General features: G+C 40.2%; 1 protein-coding gene across 13 annotated transcripts in view; it reads left to right on the plus strand.

The window, feature by feature from the left end:
* Nucleotides 1-20,420, plus strand: part of APBB2 (amyloid beta precursor protein binding family B member 2) — a 382,950-nt gene that overhangs the window by 231,208 nt on the left and 131,322 nt on the right. For 2 of the 13 annotated variants that reach the window (XM_042984647.1, XM_042984648.1), the window contains exon 1: nt 2,983-3,172. The exons of 9 other annotated variants lie outside the window; for them this stretch is intronic. In XM_042984647.1, coding sequence (XP_042840581.1) covers nt 3,064-3,172 — 109 coding nt within the window. In that variant the 5' untranslated portion in view covers nt 2,983-3,063. Of the gene's footprint in view, nt 1-2,982; nt 3,173-7,711; nt 7,797-20,420 lie in introns of those variants that run through there. 2 more of the 13 variants (XM_042984650.1, XM_042984649.1) reach the window with 2 other exon arrangements.

Here is a 20,420-nt window from a genome sequence, read left to right on the forward strand (position 1 = left end):
TATGTGACTCTTTCTCAGATACATTTGGATTCTTTTGAGATGAATAAAACACAAGTTTCTCTAAAAGCGCACTTACTGCGTTAGAAGTTAGGTCTTTTTCTCGGTCAGTACTTAATAAGAGTACACTAAAATGCCCTCGTGCTTGCATGTTGAGAAATGCCCTTCAGCATTTACCAAGGTGCTTTGCATTTTGAGATATTTGGGGTATTTCCTATCTCAAGCCTTCTGTCCCCCAGTTCCCTCTGTGAGGCATGCAGAGGAAGCTGACAGTCCTCCTTTGTAGCACAAATAACCACTTCGGTTCATTCATTCTTTGAATGAGTATTTGATGAATACTCCCCTCCACCCCTAGAGTGGAAGCTCCTGACCCTCAGGATTGTGTCTGTCTGTGACCGACTGTGTAACAGGATGACCTCACGTAGTAGGTTCAATAGCTGAGTTAGTGGGCACAGGATCTGTGGTCACAACTGGGGAGTGAGTAGTGTAGCTACTCCATCATACATAGACACTTTCCTGTTTTTTAGTAGTTGGGAATTCCTATGGTAAATAATAAGATCCCCAAATGTGTCTAGAATCCAAATCACAGGATTTAGAGGAATGCTTTAGCTAATTTTAATGTGAAAGCAAAATGTCTGCCACCTGGTGTCAGATCAAGAGTTAGCATCTCTGCTAATTCTCACACTGAGTGGGTGCCATTAATGTTACTATTTAGTTGTTAAGTTCTACATTTCACATAAAATTATAATAAGCACCATTCTGAGATTACTCCTGACTTGCTACCTATGGATTTATATTTAACATTGTTGGGTTTTCCTGAGTCTAAAAACTAACTTGGAATTAAAGTCTAATTTTAGTAAAATTTTCTATAAAACTGTTGACTCTGTGGCATTGAATTTTATAGAGAGAGGTAATAACTTTTGTGAAACAAAAATAGCCTTAAACATCATCAATATTTTTTGAGTTTGTGTAAACCTTATTACTGCTGATAGTTTTTCTAATAATTTTGGTCAGAAGGAAGGAGAAAAGTCCCATTTTTAACACACCTTTGAGTGTAAATGGACTGGTTTGGATTAAGTGAGAATGCGAGTATTCATGAGGTTCCCTAGAATTAGAGCCAATCCAGGTTCAGGGTTGAGAGATCAGAGATAAGTAAAGAATGTGTCTCTCAGTTTTGTAAAGAATGAGGTTTATGTAGGAGAAAGTTCTTTTCTTATTTACTGCATTCACATCCCCTGAAAGCTGTTTTTTTTTTTTTTTTCTAGTAAAGTTTATTTATTTTGAGAGAGAGAGGGAGAAAGAGAAAGAGACTGCAAGCTGGGGAGGGGCAGAGAGAGAAGGAGGGAAAGAGAGAATCCAAAGCAGGCTCTGCGCTCTCAGTGAAGAGCCCGATGCTGGGCTTAATATCATGAACTGTGAGATGATGGCTTGAGCCAAGATCAAGAGTCAGATGCTTAACCAACTGAGCTGCCCAGGCGCCCCTACCTGAAAGCTGCTTGTTTGCAGCATGCAGAAGACCTTATGGCATAACGTCCTGCCTTCTAGGCCAACAGTAAGATTATATGAGATAAAGTGTACACTTCCAGAAGTAGTAAGGAGCCTTAAATGTTAGAAGATGAATATGTTTATTAACAGTGTGTACAAGATTTGGTACAAGACATCAGTTGTACAAGATGCTGAAGATCCGCTGTGATACACATCCATTCCATTTACAGCCTCAAGGAGCTGAACTTCTACTGCAAGAGTCAGTTATGGGTTTAAACATACAGTTAGACATTAGATGTGATTACTTGTCGACGTAGAAATCTACCCTGGTGCAAGGCAGAAGTAGATCAGTGATGAGAAGTTGAAACAAAGGGCAAAAGCCTTTTGAGGAGCCCCAGATAGATGCCTCATCGTCCCTGTACAGCCCACTTTCACTTTGGTTATTGAAGGGCCTCCAGGCTCTTGCTCAAAGCCGGTTTACTCCACTTCAGACGTGTTGCTAACATAGCTGCGTAGCAGATAAGGGTTGACGTTTAGCAGATAAGGGTTAGAAGGGGGCTAGGTGGAAGGAGAATCTGGATCAGGAGAAAAAAGAAGTTGATAGAGCCAAGCCTTCCAGTAGTAGCAAGGGGACAGCTTAGCATTGGGAAGAGTTAGGGGGGCAGCAGACCCAGACCTTATGCAAGTGCCCAAAGGACTGGCTAACTGCCAGTTAGCAGTGGTGGGTGCAAGGAGTTTAAGTGTCTCTCACTGTGGTGGTTGATATTTGGAGTAATGGCCTTGGGTCACCAAAAAGAAGTAACATTATGCTTTGGGAGCTTTGATAAAACAGAAGGGAGCAAGGGACACAGGAGCTCAGCATTTGTATATAAGGTTTTGGCTCCCCTGGAACGTGAGTTCTTTAAAGGCAGTGACCGTATCTCATTCATATCTGTATCCTCAGAATTTATCTCAGAGTTCAATCTAAAGCAGTGTGCTGTTCAGTAGATGTTCTCTGATTGTGTTAGATTAAAGAGGATTACTTCTCTAGACAAATCTTCATGGAGATGTTAGAATTAGATATGCCCAAAACTAGACGTATAGGCAAACTATAAGTTCAACATCCCTGCTTACAATTCCTCAACAGAGAAGTGATGTAGATAGCTTCTCTTCTTTTAGTCTTTATTAATATATTTTTAACTATGATAAAACCCCAAATCTTTTTTTAATAACTGTATATAACATTCATTTAGTGATTTACTGACTTACTGGGTGTGTCTGAGCGCCTTCAGTGTGCTTGGCCTTAGACTAGCTCCTATGGGTGCACATTGGTGAAGATTTCTCCCTGCCCTCAAATAATTCTGCAGATAGATGGTATCTCTAAATATATTAATTATTGTTATGGGTTGAATTGTGTCCCCCAGAAAGATATGTTGAGGTCCTAACCCCTGGTACCTATGCACGTGATCTTATTTGGGAATAGGGTCACTGCAGATGTGGTCAAGTTAAGATGAGGTCATACTGGAGTAGGGTGGGCCCTTAATCCATTATGACTGGTGACATTAGAAGAAGAGGGAAAGGTGGACACAGACCAAAGCAAGAATGTCACGTGAAGGTGGGGGCAGTTACACCGCTACAAACCAAGGAATTCCCCGGGGCTTCCAGCAGCTGGAAGAGGCAGAGGACCCTCTCCTAGCAGCTCTGGAGAGAGGTTGGGCCTGCCAACATCTTGATTTGGTTGTTACAAACCATCCGGTTTGTGGTACTTTCTTATGGTAGCCCAAAGAAAGAAGTACAACTGTAGTACATTTCTGTATGAATCAGGGTTCTAGGGGAAAGTAGTTGATTATTCCAGTCCAGTGGGGTAACTGAAGAGAGTTTAAAGAAGGCACTGTTTACAGAGGCTTGGGCAAGATTAAGAACCTTCCAGGGGATGGGGAAGCCTTCTGGGGTTGACACGAGCAGGTTCCCATTGGCATATCCAGGCCGAAAAGGCCAAGAAGAGGGAAGGTTCCTGGGACCCAGGCAGAGCTATATTTGCAACTGAGAGGATAGGAAAGAAGTAGCCTGGCTGTAGGCCCAGCTACAGCGCCTCTGCTCTTGCACAGAGGGGGCTGGGGAATTTGTACTCAACCTCTTTCTTCTCCCATGCTACTATCACTTGCTGAGCCTCTCATTGGCCAAACCTGCCAAGGGTTTATTTAGCCTCTCTCGGTGTCTAGGGCAGGGTGGAAAAGATGGAGAGTAGATTGAGAAGGGAAACTGGAGAATATCCCACACATTTGGAATAAGGAGTATATGTCATTCAAAGGTGTCTGTTCTCAATCAGAAGGAAAGAATCTAATGTCTAAGATAGTTTTGTTCATTACCACTGGTTCTCAACAAATACCATGATTGCCAACATAGGCTACCCAGAATGGTTTATGCTGGAGTCCCAGATTTAGGACAGTGGAATTCATTAAACAGTTTCTTCTTAAACACTATAGTGCCGGATACCAGACAGCCCTAGGGATAAGCATCAAGTAAAACAGACTGTCCTTCCTCTGACAGAACTTAACTCCTAGAACTCAGAGTTCTGTTTTAGAACTTAGTCTAGTAGACACCAACTATGTGAACAGGGGTTAAAACTCCCACAGGACTCTACTTCCGCAGATTGCTCACTGTAATTGTCCATTACTAACAAGATTCCACTCCTTCCGTGTGGACTGCAGACTTCATGAGGGGGTCGATGAGGGGGTCTCAGTTTATTGCCAGGTCCCAACACCTAGCCCAAGGCCTGGCTCCTGGCAGATGTTCACTGAATGAATTGATAAAGGAATGAATGAATGACAGAGTGTGTTGATTTGCCAGAGAGGAAAACCTTTTCTTCTATTCTTTAAGGTTCAGTAATTGGGGCCTGCAAATTAAACTGACCTAAGACAGATTAGCAAGAGGGAAAAAAAAAACACCCAGATTTAATTACATACTTATGCATGAGAGTTCACAAAGAAATGTGACTCAAGGAGGCTGTTAGAATTTGAGGTTTATATACACTCTTAATAAGAGATGGGAGGGGCAGAGGGCACTTCTGGAAGAACACATGACTTTTTGGAAGGTTGTGGGGGGAAGGTCACTATGAAAAAGCAAATAATTGTTTTGGAAGGCGAAGTGGTCTCTTAGGAGAATAGGGAGGAGATATGATAGTTTGATTCCGTTTCGATACTAACTTCTCATCTCCCAGAAGAGATTAGAGTTGTTCCTAGGGAGAGGAAATTTATGACAATGAAGTTCTTATTTATTTATTTATTTGTTTGTTTTTAATTTATTTAAATTCAAGTTAATTAGCATACAGTGTACCACTGGTTTCAGGAGTAGAACCCAGTGGTTCATGACTTACGTATGACACCCAGTGCTCATCCCGAAATGTGCCCTTCTTAATGCCCCTCACCCCTTCAGCCCATCCCCCCACCTACCTCCCCTCCAGCAAGCCTCAGTTTGTTCTCTCTATTTAAGAGTCTATATGATTTGTCTCCCTATTTTTATCTTATTTTTCCTTCCCTTCCTTTATGTTCATCTGTTGTGTTTCTTAAATTCCACATGAGTGAAATCATATGATATTTGTCTTTCTCTCACTGACTTATTTCACTTAGCATAATACAGTCTAGTTCCATCTACATTGTTGCAAATGGCAAGATTTCACTCTTTTTGATTGCTGAGTAGTACTCCGTTGTATATATATATACCACATCTTCTTTATCCATTCATCTGTTAATGGACAACGGAGTTCTTTTGGGAAGTTCTGCTTTTAGGCAGGTGAGGGATTTCAGGAACTCAAATACCTTCAGCTGAAAATAATTTAAGTGCCACAGTGGCTTATTCTAGAATCTTTCATTTTACTATTTAGGAGTTTCTGAAAATTAGTGAGTGGCTTAAAAATATTTGAAATTGGACAAAGTCTCTATAAAGAAATATTTGAAAGAAGTATTTGAGTGAATTCTTCATAAAACAAGCATGTTAGAACCAAGTAGTCTACAATTTATCTAGTTTATAACTCTAGCTTTAATTTTGGAGAGTTTTATGTTGAGAGTACTTTTGTTCATTGAAACCAAATATTGTCTTTTTGTTTTCTCGAGTCGTTGTTATTCTAAACCGATTGGTCCATAAGAATATGCCCTGAAGTTCAATGAGAGCCTCAATGGGAATACGACTGGATTTATTATGCGCTCTAGCCTTTTCACATCTACATCAATGATTTAAATCAAGAATCAAGAATCTTGGTCTTTAAACCAAGACCAAGAATTTGGGAGAATGCTTTACCTAATTTATAAAGTAAAACATATGCCACCTGCTGTCAGGTTAAGAACCAAAAGATGTCAAAAGGAGCAGTTACATGATAGACTTTCTTTCCTTGCTCTTAAAACATTTTCCGTATTCAGTTAGGGGTATTAACTCCTTTGGGCCTCCAAAGTACTATTACTAAACAGAAACCAGAGCTCCTTGATGACTATATTGGGAAAGTATTTCTAGGAAAAATGTCGCAGAATCCTTGAGCAACTCTGTTGTCTAATAGCCTCAGGATGGGGAGACTTAAAGAGAATGAAAAGGAGCTGACTTAACCATTTTCCCAGAGAAAGTTTCTGCTATTTCTGCATAAAGATGTATGATGTGATCCTTAGAGAGTTTCACCCTAATTATTGTGTCCTCTGTTTGAATGAGTAAGTAGAGAATCTAGTTTTTATTCTTGTCAGTCATATAAAATGTCTTCTTAGCTTGAGAGTAATTGAGTAAATTACTTGTAAAAAAAAATTCATGTAGGAAACCAAAGAAAAAGAAAGCAGGTTCAAAAAGCCACTGGTCTGTTTCTCAAAATGCAGTTTGAATTTTAGATTTAAAATGTTTCCTTCTTCCTAGAGTTTGAGTCTCTCAAGGAAGAATTCTGTTAATAGCTCCTCATTGTTAGATTTTGCTGGAGTTTCTCAGTCAGTACATACATGTTGAGCAATAAGAAGACATTTCATAGCCTTGTAGGAATTATTTTCACAAAAGCTGGCTTGAGCGTTCACCCGTGTCTGGGAACATCTAAGTTAAAAGTATGTATGAAGAAAATTGCTCTCCCTTCTGAGATAATAACTGTAAATAAATGGCATAGTCAGAAGAGAGTGAAGAGTTATGGAACCATAGAGAATTTTTAGAAGACAGAGGGGCAAATGTATTTTTCCTGTCCATGAGAGGAAGAAACTCTTCAGCGTTGGCAGGGACAGTTCTTCATTCGTGCTGGACTTAAGGTGACAGTTTGCCTGGGACCAGGAGTGCTAAAATCAGGAAAGTCCCAGGAAAATCAGGATGATTTGTTCCTCTCACTAGACTGCCTTACATATTGCAGGACATTTCACATCCCTGGTTCCTAACCACCTGTGATGCTCCCTAGCCATTGTGAGAACCCCAAACACTCCCATACATTTCCAAATACCCCATGGGAAGTGCCCTGGTGTGAACCACTCTAGTCCATGGTGTTGGGGCATGCTGGTCCTACTGACCTGACCAGTACTGAAATAAGGTGGGTGGCTGCAGGATGCTCTGTCTTCAGTCTCCAAATAAACACATAAACATAAACCCAAATGCAGTGAGTCTAAATGCCTTTGACACAAAAAAAGAGTGGGGATAGGTGGCAGTGTTAATCGAAAGTCCGAGGCACGGAAAAAAAGAAGAAAATGATTTCATTTATAAACGTTTAGCTAAGTTTTCATCCATTTGTGGCTCTTATTCACAAATATTACATGTTCCCACAGAATTTTTAAATTAGTTTGCATAGTCATGTAAGATGTTCACCATTTATGTAATTTGGAAGGGTGGAAGAGGTAATGAACCTCCACCTTACTCCCCCTTCCCATCTCCTTGGAAGCGGAGAATCAGTCCCCAATGAGTTTACATCCTGCAGAAGGGATGAGATCAGAAGAAGGATGGGCAGTTTCTGACTTAGGAAGATTTGGGATGTCAGTAAGTGAAAGGGTAGAATATGTTTTGAAGAATTCCCTCACTAATTACAGGGCTAGTGTGTAGAACTTCAGTACATGTTATTAAATGTGCAGAACATAGATGCTAAAGCACAATTTTATTGATTAAAAAAGCTCAGCCTGCTTCTAATACTTACAGGGATTTAAAGAGATTATATTGGGTAACCTTGGGCGGAAGGGTGTTTTCTTACATTCTAGAACTGGTCCGTGTATTCTTGATTTAACCTGATTGATCCTCATCCTCTCTCCTTAAACAGAAGCTTGTGTACAGAGATATAGCCTGAAGTCACGTTGTCATGACAACAGTTACACGCTGGGAGGAAGCAGTCTTTTAAATGGCCGGTGACTGGGTTTTTAATTACTGATTTATATTGATAGCAAAATTAAATAGGGATGTAGAATTTGTAATTATGTGTTATTTTGGCTTGATATTTTCACTTCTGTTACAAACTTGTAATTTTCGAACATGTGTTATGATACATAATTTTTACACTAATGCAGTTCCGTGTCATCTGTCTTCTGTCTTGTCAGTAATGATATTCTCAAAACACATACAGCCCCTGCTCAAAACTTTTGATAGTATTTTGTTGCCCGTATAAGAAATTCTGAACTTATGAACGTGGTTGTATAGGGGGCCCTATTCACCTTTGTCTCTCAATGGCATCCATTATGGCTCCCAACACATACACAACAATCCTTGACTTATCTTTAGGAGCTGAGGGAGGTGGATGCCTCATATTGGAAACTAATAATACTAAGGAAAAAATTGCCCTAAATAATTTGTATCTAAAAGGAGGTAGTACAGGGAGAAACAGGTTAATTTTCTAAAATGGGTGATTAGGAAAAATTTCATGGAGGAAGCAACCTTTGAAGTTTTAGTTTGAGGGCAGTAATGAAGGAGGTTCCAGTCCAGGGGAACAGCATAAGCAAAGGCACAGGGAGGCTGAAATGTGTGGTGTGTTGGGAGACCAGTAAGTCTGCAGTTGGCCTGGCTTAGAAGGGGCATAAAGGAGTAAGATGGCAAGCGGGCAGAAACCATTGAAGGAGGGGGTTGAATGCACTGCCATGAAGCCTGCTTATTTTGTACCGGAAGAGGAGGAGGGAGTGGTTGAAATGGGTATTCTCTGGGAAATTACTAGCTGTGGTATGATTAGAGGGAGCAGTCCAGTCACAGTCACTGATTATGGACCATTTTCAAATCCAGGTGAGGCTCTTGAGAGCTTAAAATGAAGCAACAATATGGAGGTTGAAAAGTAGGGCACGAATATAAGAACCTTGCACTGGTCTGGACCCAATCCTGAAATGGGTAATTTTGTATGTTGACTAACATGTACTTGGGAGCATGGGTTCTGGGGTGGAACTGCCTGCCTCGAATCTCAATTCCACCGTCACTAGTTCTGGGACCAGGAGTCATTTACTTCTCCTCACTATGCATCATCCATAAAATGGGAGAAAGATAAGACCAATCTTAAAGGGTTCTTGTAAGGAGTAAAGGAATTGACACATAAAATGTTTACAACAGTGTCCAGCACATGTTAACAAGTACCTCAATAATACATTACTGTGGATGCTGACGTTGATGAAGTGTGAAAACATTGCTGAGTATTTGGTACTTTCTAGTAATTTTCCTAAGCAATCGCAAAAGAGTAACTTAGCTGACTTGAGTCCTCCCCAGACATCTCAATCTGCTTCTCTAGAGATACTCACTTCCAGTTAATTTGATGGATAGTCATTGACCGTGCATAAATGCCAAACATTCTACTCAGGACTGGGGCAGACAAATGAAAATCCAAGGGTCTTGTCATAAAAGAGCCTAGAGATGTTTAATAGGTGCAGTTGGTCCATACAAAAGAGTGTAGGAAAAATAGTCTACATGTGACAGAGAGAGAACAAACAAGAGAGGAGTAATTACTGTGAATACACAATCTCTAAATTGTTAGTGCCAAGGCCATTTTGACTTTAAAAGAACCTCCCAGTAGTGGATGCTTAAATCATACATCTGTGTATCTGTATTGATAAACTGGATCAGATTTTTCCAATTATATCGTAAGTCATAGCTTCAGAATGAGCTATAATAGAAATTTTCTTTTCCTTTAGTCAAATTTCAAGGAGTAGACTTGAATTTCTGAAGAGCAGCATTATTCCTAGGAAAGTTTTAAGATGAGTGCAATGGACGGTGGTAGGTGTTTCAAACTGTTGGCAATTCCTTATCTAGAATTTTAGTATTTAATCCTGAACTGCTTTTATATCCTCCCAGTCAGGAGGCCACGTTTATGTATTTCAGGACCTCCCAATTTGAGGTGCCAAAGGAATTTTTACAGAAGGGATTCCTCTTGAGCCCCTGGCTCACTGGAAGTCTCTAGACCAGTGTGTCTGTTAGAAATACAATGTGAGCCGCATATGTGATATTGAATATTCTAATAGCCACATTAAAAAAAGAAACAGATGAAATTACTTTTAGTCATGGATTTTATTTAACCCAATATATGTAACCCATTTTAACATATAACCCATATACAAATTATTAACATGTTCTGTTCTTCTGGTTGTATGCAAATGTTCACACCCAGTGTGTGTTTTGCACTGGCAGCCCATCTCAGTTCAGACCAGCTGTGTTTCGGGTGCCTGTGGGGCCAGTGCCTTCCATAGTGGACACAACTTAGGGCTTTTTAAAGCCCTGAGTCCTTTTAGACCGCCTAAGCAATGTCTATATCTGTGATGAGTTTTCATTAGTACTTTTATTGTTTAGGAAAAGACATAAATGTAAAATAAGTAAGTTTGTTTTGAACCTCAGTTGCAGATAGTTGAGTTAATCATATGCACTGTTTCATCATGTATTTTCATCACTCGTACACGTAAAAATATTTCTCTTGTTTTACCTGCTTCCTTATTTACTCCTTGTCATTCCCCTCCCTCCCTCCCATTCTCCACCCATCATCTAATGTGTTTAATGAGTAACTTTCAGTTCAAAAGTGTACTTGTGATGGAGACTATTGTTACTGTGTGTGTGTTCTTTATTTAAAGGATATTTTTATCGTGTGCTGTGTTTAAAAAATATATCCATAAGACTGTATGTGCAGCTAATGCCTAGTTTCAGACTGCTGCATGGTGCTTCATGGTGTGGATCCAACACATTTCCCATTCCCCTCACAGAATGATGGGCTCCTAGAGTGTCTCCATGCCCCCAGCACCACAATTGATCCCACAGGGAATACCCCCCCCACCTCCCCCCCCACACACACACACCTCTTCTGATGGAACTGCGTGAGAGGTTATGTGGGATATACATCCAGTATTGCTGATTCATAGGGTATATGCTATCTACTTGTGTTGGAAAAACAAGGTTTTTTTTTTTTCTTATTTTTATTGATGGAGATACTTTCATATAATTTTGTTCGGTGAAAAATACAGGATTGCAGTTGTTTGTTGAATCAGATCCTTTTGACCAGTAAAGTGAATCAAGTTACGGCTTATTGTTTTCGGGGGTTGCTAACCAATTCAATTCCCATACATACGTTTCTCAAACAGACTCAGTATATGAAAAAGGTCAAGCTTTCCTAGGGTGACCAGTTGAAATCTGGGCCAAGTACAAGTGTAATCTTTATTTGCAAGTCTTGCTCTATCAGCAGAGCATAAGATATATTGTAAATGAATTCGTTATTGAAGCAGAAAGTGGAAGAAAAAAAGTTATTAATCTGAAAGAAAAACCCCATCAAAAATTCACACCAAAAATGTGCCCTTGCTTTTAAAAGTAATTCATAGTTTGTTTCTCCAAGAGAAATTTCAAGAAACAAAACAAAAAAGCCCAGCATTTTCTTTCACTCAACTTTTTTCCACTCCTGACTCCACGGTTAGGTACTTCCCACTTGTAATGTTTTCTGAAAGGAGGGGTCAGTGCTCTCAGTTCATTCATCCAGGCACATCTGCAACACAGGAAGACAGACACGGTTTGTCTCTATAAGGAAGGAAGGAAGCACAAACAGCTATCTAGGACGAAGATCTCGACATACACAGATACTTGTCCCAAGGACGCTGCCTGTTCTGCATGCAACAAGGAAAACTGTGGCACCGCGTTGGATTCATCTGCTTCCAAAGAATGTTCCTCTGAACCCACTTCTGAGATCTAAGCATTATTTGTGTGCTCTCAACAGCTTTTAGGTTCTAGTGATTTCTTTCAGAGAGAGAAGGTAATGGGGAAACTGAGGCACAAGATGCTTAGAACATACCAGAATTTAAGACCAGGTAGGCCATCCTTTACAGATTTAGAAAGAAAGAAATGGAGCTAACACAGAACAAAAACTTTGTATGAATCAGTTTTCACAAGTGAGAGCTTAGAATTTGAGACGAAAAGAAAAAAATCCTATTTCTGTTGCGTATAAATTTGGAATCCTTCCCAGACAACCTGCAGATGAGAACTGATAATGCTTTAAGAGCATTTTTTCTAGTGGGAAAATAATTTTAGCCTATTGGCTGGAATTGGAGGCCCAGTGGGTTAACTGGTGCATTCGAGGCTGAATAAAACTAGCCAACAGTTATTCTACATGTCATAGCAAAGTAGAACTCAACTCACACTCAGCAGGCAGGATGCTTAGTGGTACCTGTCCTTACCCCCTTCTCCCTCCCTCCCTGCCACCCTTCTTTCCTTCCTTCCTTCCTTCCTTCCTTCCTTCCTTCCTTCCTTCCCTCCTTCCTTCCCTCCTTCCTTCCCTCCTTCCTTCCCTCCTTCCTTCCCTTCTCCTTCCTCTTCTTTGTCCTCCTCTTTTCTGTAGTTGTCATTCATATAGATATTATCTAGGTAGCTTCTTAGTTTCAGAGAATGAGATGAGAAAAGGGAGCCACTCCCAACTGCATTCACTAACCTCCAGAAAACTTAGACTGCACACCTAGTATGTGTGAGACATATTTGCGGTACCTTGGTTGATTCAAATAAAAAGAGAAACAAGCTTGACCTTTGCTTTCAGGAACTTAGATCTGTTTAATTTGTGATTAATAGCATCTCTGTGACACTTTTTCTGAACATGTTGTGCTTGGGGGCCCACAGCTTAAGCACCAAACAGTTCCATATCCTGATCTTTACAGAAAGGCGGTCTTTCAAAACTTTGAGCGCCCATTTATTGTTTGAGGTTTTTGAGAATAATTATTCCATTTACTTGTCCTTTCCTGGAATTTTGGCTCAATTACCTAATATTGTCTTTGGCTAGATCCTATTTTGAGAAGCATAAGGAAATGACAGTTTCTCCACGTGCATCCCTGGCAGATGGGATCCACAAATACCCCTGCCTCTTTTCTGCCAGTAGCCTCAGCATCTTTGAAAAACTCAGAGCTCTGCACATCATCACTCTTTCATTACTGGAAAAGAAGACCCAAGTTATCGCACAGGTGCGGAGCAGCTGACTGGTTTTGCCATTTTGTTTTCCACTGGAGAATCTTTGCTTTTCTCTCCTGACCTAGATTCAGAGGGGGTGGGAGTGGAGCGCAGTATAGATCACAGAATTCAAAACCTTGAATCAAACAACTGGCGACTAAGATGCTGCTTGTGGGTGGTTGCATCCTGGTAGGTACTTCTTGAGGTTTGTGAAAAACTAGACCCAACACAGTTTCCTCATTCGGTATTTTTGACGGGAGTAGGAGACGAGGTTAAGGTGTTTGGCTTGGTGGGTGGTAGGAAGTGAATGGGTGGTAACCAATGAAGTGACATCCCAGCAATGTGTGCTGTTTTAGAAAGAGTTCGGGAGTCAGGAGCCTGGGTTCCTTAACTCCATAGTGTAGATGCTTATAGGTTTAGGTTTGAATATGAGATTACAAAGCCAATCCATTAGAACCTGTTTCTTTTCCTAGGTGCTAGATCTGGAATTCTGTTTTGTGCCATCAGATAAATGAGTTAGGATCAATTTCAAATGCTCATAATACAAAACTTTACAATAATAGTGGCTTACTGCAATAGAAATTGATTTCTCTTTCACACAGAAGCCTGGAAGTAGCAATTCACTGATATGGTGGCTCTGTTCCCCAAAGACCCCAGGAACCCAAATTCCTTGGCTGTACTTCTTCACTATCGCTAGAGTATAGCCTGCGTCCTCGTGGTCCAAGGCAGCATATCTCTTCCAGACAGCAAGAAAACATATGCCTGCCAGCTATTCTATAAGAACGGTTCTTGGAAACTAGCATACAGCTCTTGTACTTACGTCCCAGTGATTAGAATGTGATCTGCCTGCTCACCATCTAGCTGCAGGGAAGGCTGGGAAATGTATTCTGTGCTCTGGGTGGGCACGTTTCCAGTAAAAAGTATTTACCGCTTTGGAAGAAGACACTGGATATTGATGAACAACTTTCAGTGTCTCCTACAGGTATCTTACTAATGAGACCCCAGCGCCACGCTTCTCATAGACAAGAGGAATAGTACAGAATGGTTTGCCCAGTTAACTTTATTATTTAAAAAAAAAAAAAAGTTTACATTTAATTACCTATTGTGCAACACAATTACAATTTAGAACAAGATTGACAAGGGGCGCCTGGGTGGCTTGGTCAGTTGGGCGGCCGACTTCGGCTCGGGTCATGATCTCGCCGTCCGTGAGTTCGAGCCCCGTGTCGGGCTCTGGGCTGACAGCTCAGAGCCTGGAGCCTGTTTTGGATTCTGTGTCTCCCTCTCCCTCTGCCCCTCCCCTGTTCATGCTCTGTCTCTCTCTGTCTCAAAGATAAATAAACGTTAAAAAAAAAATTTAGAACAAGATTGACAAAATAAAACCACCTAGATGCAAGGTAACACCTCCATTATCAGTTTACTGCCTTTCTACCTCTAGTGCTGTTTCCAGCATGCTAAGATTTGATGCTTAGGAAAAGTTTCTTTTTTGATAAACTACTACTATTAGATAACTAAAACTTTGTAAATTTTTGGAATAAAAAATGAAATTTCTTCTCAACTCCATGGCTGTATCCTGTCATGTTGAAATATGTTTATATCTTTTACATAAGCTGCTTTAAATTCTCTTTTGATTTGGATGGAGACTAAATATCTCAGAGAAGTAATAAAAAATAGCTTTTACCTTGATCTTTTTAATTGTGTTTTTAAAAGGTAATCTCAGGAAAATATTTTTCTCTGAACTCCTTCCCCCATCCATAGTCTAGAAATCCTATTTTACATCAAATACTAAAGTTTGTCCACTAACCACCTTGGCAGATGGACAGATTAGTTGAGTTATGCTGATATTTTTAAGGGCACTTAAAACTTTAAAAATGCACTTAACAAATAGAATGGTTTCCAGACAAAAATACACAAAGATTTCTCCATAATCAACGATAAGCAGTTCCCCAGCCTCATCAAGTTAGTTCACCTGGTTGAAATCTTTTTCTTCACCTATGAAATGGGAGTAAGATCTCTTTTACCTGCATCACAAGATTTTGTGGTATCAGATGAGATTGGATTAGTTACAGCACTTTGAAAGTCCTGTAGTGCTATAGAAATACATGTTCTAGTTCGTGTATCAGAAACACAATATATACATTTTAATCTATGGGAATATAGTTCTGTGTGCTCCGACACATAGTATTTTGGAAAAGATGGCATCCATTCACCTTACTCTTTTAATACACTGATAAAAGACCAAATTGTAATTTGTTGTAGAATACTGTGCCTATTTCCTAGATTCTCGATATCATCTTTTGTTCTAATATTTAACACCGCTGAGAAGTCAAGTCCTGGTATGCCATCATTTAGAATAATAATGACCTTGAAGTTAGTCAAGGCAACCTCTGGAATAGCTTCTACCTTGTCCTCATTGCTACTGTGTATCAGCCTGAGGAGGACCACAGCTCAAAGAGAAAGTACATTGAAGACCCTGCCAAAATAAAGGGGAAAATATTGGCTCTATTTAATATACTTTCAAACCCGTCTACCCTGAAAGAGTGTGGTGCCAGAAGTAATTCTATCTTGTCTCATTGTTTGGAAGCCAAAGAAAGATTCATGCCTGCGGTGGTATTTTGTCTTCTCTTCCCCACTGCTCACTGTGAAATAATAAATAAGAAAGTTGTGTGCTTAGGTTGACTGAGGCTATGGCAGTTGGACATATTCTCTGAATAATGTTGTGCAGTTACCCTTTGCTTAATTTCCATATAATCATAGATCTTTCTAGAACACTGTGTTTAGGAGTAGACAAAGCAAAGGGTATTAGGTCTGATTTGTTAATCTTCTTGCCAAACGTAATAATCCCATCTGGTATGGAATAAGACGTACTGCTGTCATTGAGCAGGTGAGTGGTTTACTCAGACAACTGGAGAAAAAAGTAATAAACCTGCCTAGCAATTTGATATAAATACGATCTTTACTTTTTAAAATTATCAAAAAATTGGGGCACCTGGCAGACTCAGCTGGAAGAGTATTTGACTCTTGCTCTCAGGGTCGTGGGTTCAAGCCCCATGTTGGGTATAGAGATGACTAAATAAAAAAATGAACTTTAAAAATTAAAAAGATTGTCCAAAATATTGTTGATTTCAAGAGCACGCCCACCTGCAGTCATTCTCCATTCATTATTGTGATTAGACTTTTGAATTTTGGAGATTTGTTGTTTCAATGCAATACAGGTTTTTCCTAGCTATTCTTAGAAAAATAAAATTGAGGTTACCGAAATGGCCTATAACTTTTTCAAAGTAAAATACGAGTCTCCACTCAAGTTTTAAGTTTTTGTTTTCTTCTCAATTTTCATTTAAATTCTAGTTAACATATAGTGTAATATTGTTTTAGAATATAGTGATTCATCATATACATACAACACCCAGTGCTCATCGTAACAAGTGCCCTCCTTAATGCCCGTCACCCATCTGGCCCATCTCCCCACCCACTACCCCTCCATCAACCCTCATTTTGTTCTCCATAGTAAAGAGTCTCTTCTGGTTTGCTTTCCTCTCCCCCCGCCCCCCGCCTTCCCATATGGTCTTCTGTTTTGTTTCCTAAATTACACATGAATGATCATATGGGTATTTGTCTTTCTCTGACTTATTTTGCCTTGCATAGTACCCTCTAGCTCCATCCATGTCATTGCAAATGGCAAGATTTCTTTTTTTTTTTTTTTTTGATGGCTGAGCAATACTCCATTGTGTATATATACCACCTTTTCTTTGTCCATTCATCAGTTGATGGACACTTGGGCTCTCTCCATATAGTTTGGCTGTTGTTGATAATGCTGCTATACGCATCGGGGTGCATGTATCCCTTAAAATCTGTGTTTTTGTACCCTGTGGGTAAATACCTAGTAGTTTATGTATAAGGGCTTTTTTTTGGAGGGGGTAGCTACTGAGCCTATGGTTTCTCAGAAGTGTTTGTAAATTGTGCTACTTCGTACTTAGTGCACACTTTAAAAGGAAATAGTGTTCTTAGGTTATATTTCATATCATCCTAAGATTTTAACATCTCGTTTCATAACTTAAAAGAAAGTACATGTTTTATTGTATGTTTGGGTGTTTAGAATGAGACCTTCTGATGGTATTTAAAATAGTCTTTAACCAGTCATATGATTAACCTCACCTATATGTATATGTAGGTTTGTACAGATGGGTGGATATTTACAAATACCAATTTTTCCTCCAGAAAATTTGTAGCTACTTACATCTTCTGCCTTTTAGTTTTTAAGTTTGCCTTTGCAGGGTCCCTGGTTCGGGTATTATGTTTTGATTTTGGGTAACAGTCTGTGAACAGAGAAGCATAGTGTCCTTTTACCTTCTGCCAACAGTTCCTATACACATACTTTCATGGGGACATGAGGGAGAATAGAAACAGACTCAAAAGAAGGATGTCTTCATAAAGCACACTTAACAAGACTATTCTGACTTCATTTCTGCTTCTTTAATGGCTAAGCTTCATGACATAAAAGAGCCACATGCTAATTAAAGAGGTGCCACTTACTCAAACCAGTGTGTTTTCATGTTTCTGAGTTGATACGTGGGTGGCCAATATTATCCCGTTTTCTTGATCTAAATAAAAAACTGTCTTTTTAGTAAAAACCCGTTTGGTGGCTGCAAACTCTCCGAAATCTTTTTAAATGAAATGAGCTGTGGCTGATGCCATTTCAAAAAATGTTATGTATTACAGGATATTTCCCCCCAAAGCCACATTTGAGTGAAGCGATTCATAGCTAGTTACAAACATTTACTGAGTGATTACTACGTGCCCAACTTTGTGCCAGTGCTTTGTACCGTGGGGTGGGACCGGCTCTTTTGTACAGTGAGCGGACAGGCCATTAGAAATTAAGCCATTTGGGGTTGCTTGTGTTGCTCAGTCGGTTAAGTGTCTGCCTTCAGCTCAGGTCGTGATCTCACGGTTCGTGGGTTCGAGCCCCATGCCGGGCTCTGTGCTAACAGCTCAGAGAGCCTGCTTGGGATTCTCTCTCTCCTCTCTCTGTCTCTGCCCCTACCCTGCTTATGCTCTTTCTCTCTCAAAATAAATTAAAAAAAACAAAAACAAAAAAAACCCCAAACAACTAAACTTAAAGTAGTTGTACCATTTGGAAGGAAGGAAGGAAGGAAGGAAGGAAGGAAGGAAGGAAGGAAGGAAGGGTGAGAGAGAGAGAAAGAAAGGAAAGAAAGGAAAGAAAGAAAGTAAGTTAAGCCATTTGTCACAGGTGACACGGCCAGCACTGGAGCAGAGATTCAAAACTGCCAGCTAACTCCAGTTCTCCTGTCTGTGATAGTAACCTGGCCCCGAAACAATTCTAGTAGACTAAGCCCAGCAAAGACTATGTCTCCAGTGAGTTTAAATTAAGAAATTTTGTGTTGATCTTATGCCAAAATACTTGATAAAAATATACAAAGTATGTAATGTTATAATGCCCCAATTTAAGGACTGTTTAAATAGTGAGTTCTTGGAATATTTACTCAAGAATCTTTAACAGAAAAATCCTCAGCTACAAATAGCTTCCTATTTCAAGGACACTCCAAAATTTTAATATTATGATTTTAGAAGAAACACATGAGAGAAAGTATTAGGAAACTAGTGCTCCCAAAACTGTTAAGAATGTTATTGCAACTCTTAAAAGAAAGGCACTTCAGGAAAGTGCAGTTGAGTACAACGTGTAATTTTCCTAAGTCTGGGATAGACATTTCAGGGTCCCCTTCATGCCTTTGCAAATAAGTATCAAGAAATAGAAGAGGCCCTAAAACTTTTTGGTGAGCTTTCTTCCTCACTGTCTGGCAGGCTGGTGGGTCAGAATTCTGAAAGCTCACAGATTTGGGACATTTTGGGGCTTATTCCCTGGTATCCATGGTCATTGTTTTTGCCAGTTCCTTCAGCTGAGGACAGTTTGACGCCAGATTCTAAGCAGCCTCCGTATACTGCTTGGACTCCCAGCAAATCTATAATAAGTGATGTAGTCCCAGAGCCCTGGTTCCTTGCTGTTGTCTCCAGAAGTTGGTGATGAAGCTGGAGGGGATCGAGAGTCTTGCTTGCTCTATTCTGACAAGGAAGTTCTGGGTCCAGAAGAAAATAAAGGGACTAAGTAAGGGGAGAGAGAGAGAGAGACAAGAAGAAAGGCAAAGGAAGCAGACCACCAGGTGATCAAAAAGAATTTCAGAGTTAAATTCAGATACAGTTCAATTCAAATCTTCTCAAAATTTGTTATGCCACTTTGCTTTTTCAAAACACCTGCATTAGTACCTGTTTGCACGAACCAAAAGAAATCCAAGAGGACTTTTGCTTTTACTTAAAAGGGTAAAAACCGTATTCAGCGTTTGTTTTGCAGTGAGATGTTACAGGTGTGGCGTGCACCCCCAGCAGTGAGGGTGGCCCCACTAAGCTCCCTCCCAGGGACTATGCTTAGCAACTCAGCACCCATTCGCCACAGCATTGAGCTGTGTCTGTGAGCATCTGTGCTTTATCTTGATTTATTTTGTGCATTTATTAGCAAGATGTGTCCTGGGGGATCAGAAAAACCTAAGAGAGGTTATTTTTTGGGTCTGGGACCCCTCAAAATTTTTTCCATGTAAATTAATGGTATTTGCTTCTTTTTTTAGCTTTATTGCCATTTTGGCCTTTGAAAGGTTTCATCTACTTCTGGATAGCGAGGGAAACGTGTAGTTCGTATTAAAGCATCTGCTCCTTCAGGAATAATATTGTTCAAGAAATAAGTTAGCAGCTGCAGCTAAGACTTTGGAAGAAAGAGTTTTTCCTTGTCGAAGAATGGAAGCATTGTGTGGAATACTCTTGATTTTAAAAACAGGTCGCAAAAGACCTTCAAGAGTTCCTTTGCATAGAGGGAGAAAGCCTAGTCCTGGTGGCCTTGATCTTATCCTAGACCACTTAGCCCTGCCTGGAGCGATTTTTCTGTTACAATGACAAGTTACATTCCCTTTGCTGGGAATGCTGTTCTCTTGTCTCTTCGCAAGTCTGGCCCTTTCTGGTTTAGGGATATATTGCTCCTCCGAGACCTTCCCAGACTGTCCTGTCCAAATAGCCCACCCCGTTCCCAGACACGGTTGATCACATGACCCAATTTGCTTCTTTTATTCATTACCATATTCCCAGCTTCTAGAAAAATAGTACTTGACGTTTATTGGAACCCCTCAACACGAAAGAGTGAGTGAATAAGTGGGTGGATGGATGGATGGATGGATGGATGAACATCCATTCACATTTCTTATTTTGTGGAACCAGGCGCCAGGTGGAGTTGGATGGGGAAGAATTACTACCTTTTCTATTTTCTTAGGCCAATGGTTCTTAAAAGCATGGTCCCAAACCAGCACCGTGGAGTCAGCATCACCTGGGAATTGCTGGAAATGCAGATTCTTAGACCCTACCCCAGACCTGCTGAGCCAGAAACTCTGGGGTGATACCCAGTTGTTGCTTCTAGCAGGTTCTCCAGGTGACTCTTATGCTTGAGAACCACTGCCCCACGTCACCAGTGCAGGACCAGATCTAACTCGTGACCCCATGCATCCCCAGCCCTAAAACAATGCCTGGCACAGAGCAGACCGGAAATATTT

Source organism: Panthera tigris, chromosome B1 (genome assembly GCF_018350195.1).
Source record: "Panthera tigris isolate Pti1 chromosome B1, P.tigris_Pti1_mat1.1, whole genome shotgun sequence".
NCBI classification, from domain to species: domain Eukaryota; kingdom Metazoa; phylum Chordata; class Mammalia; order Carnivora; family Felidae; genus Panthera; species Panthera tigris.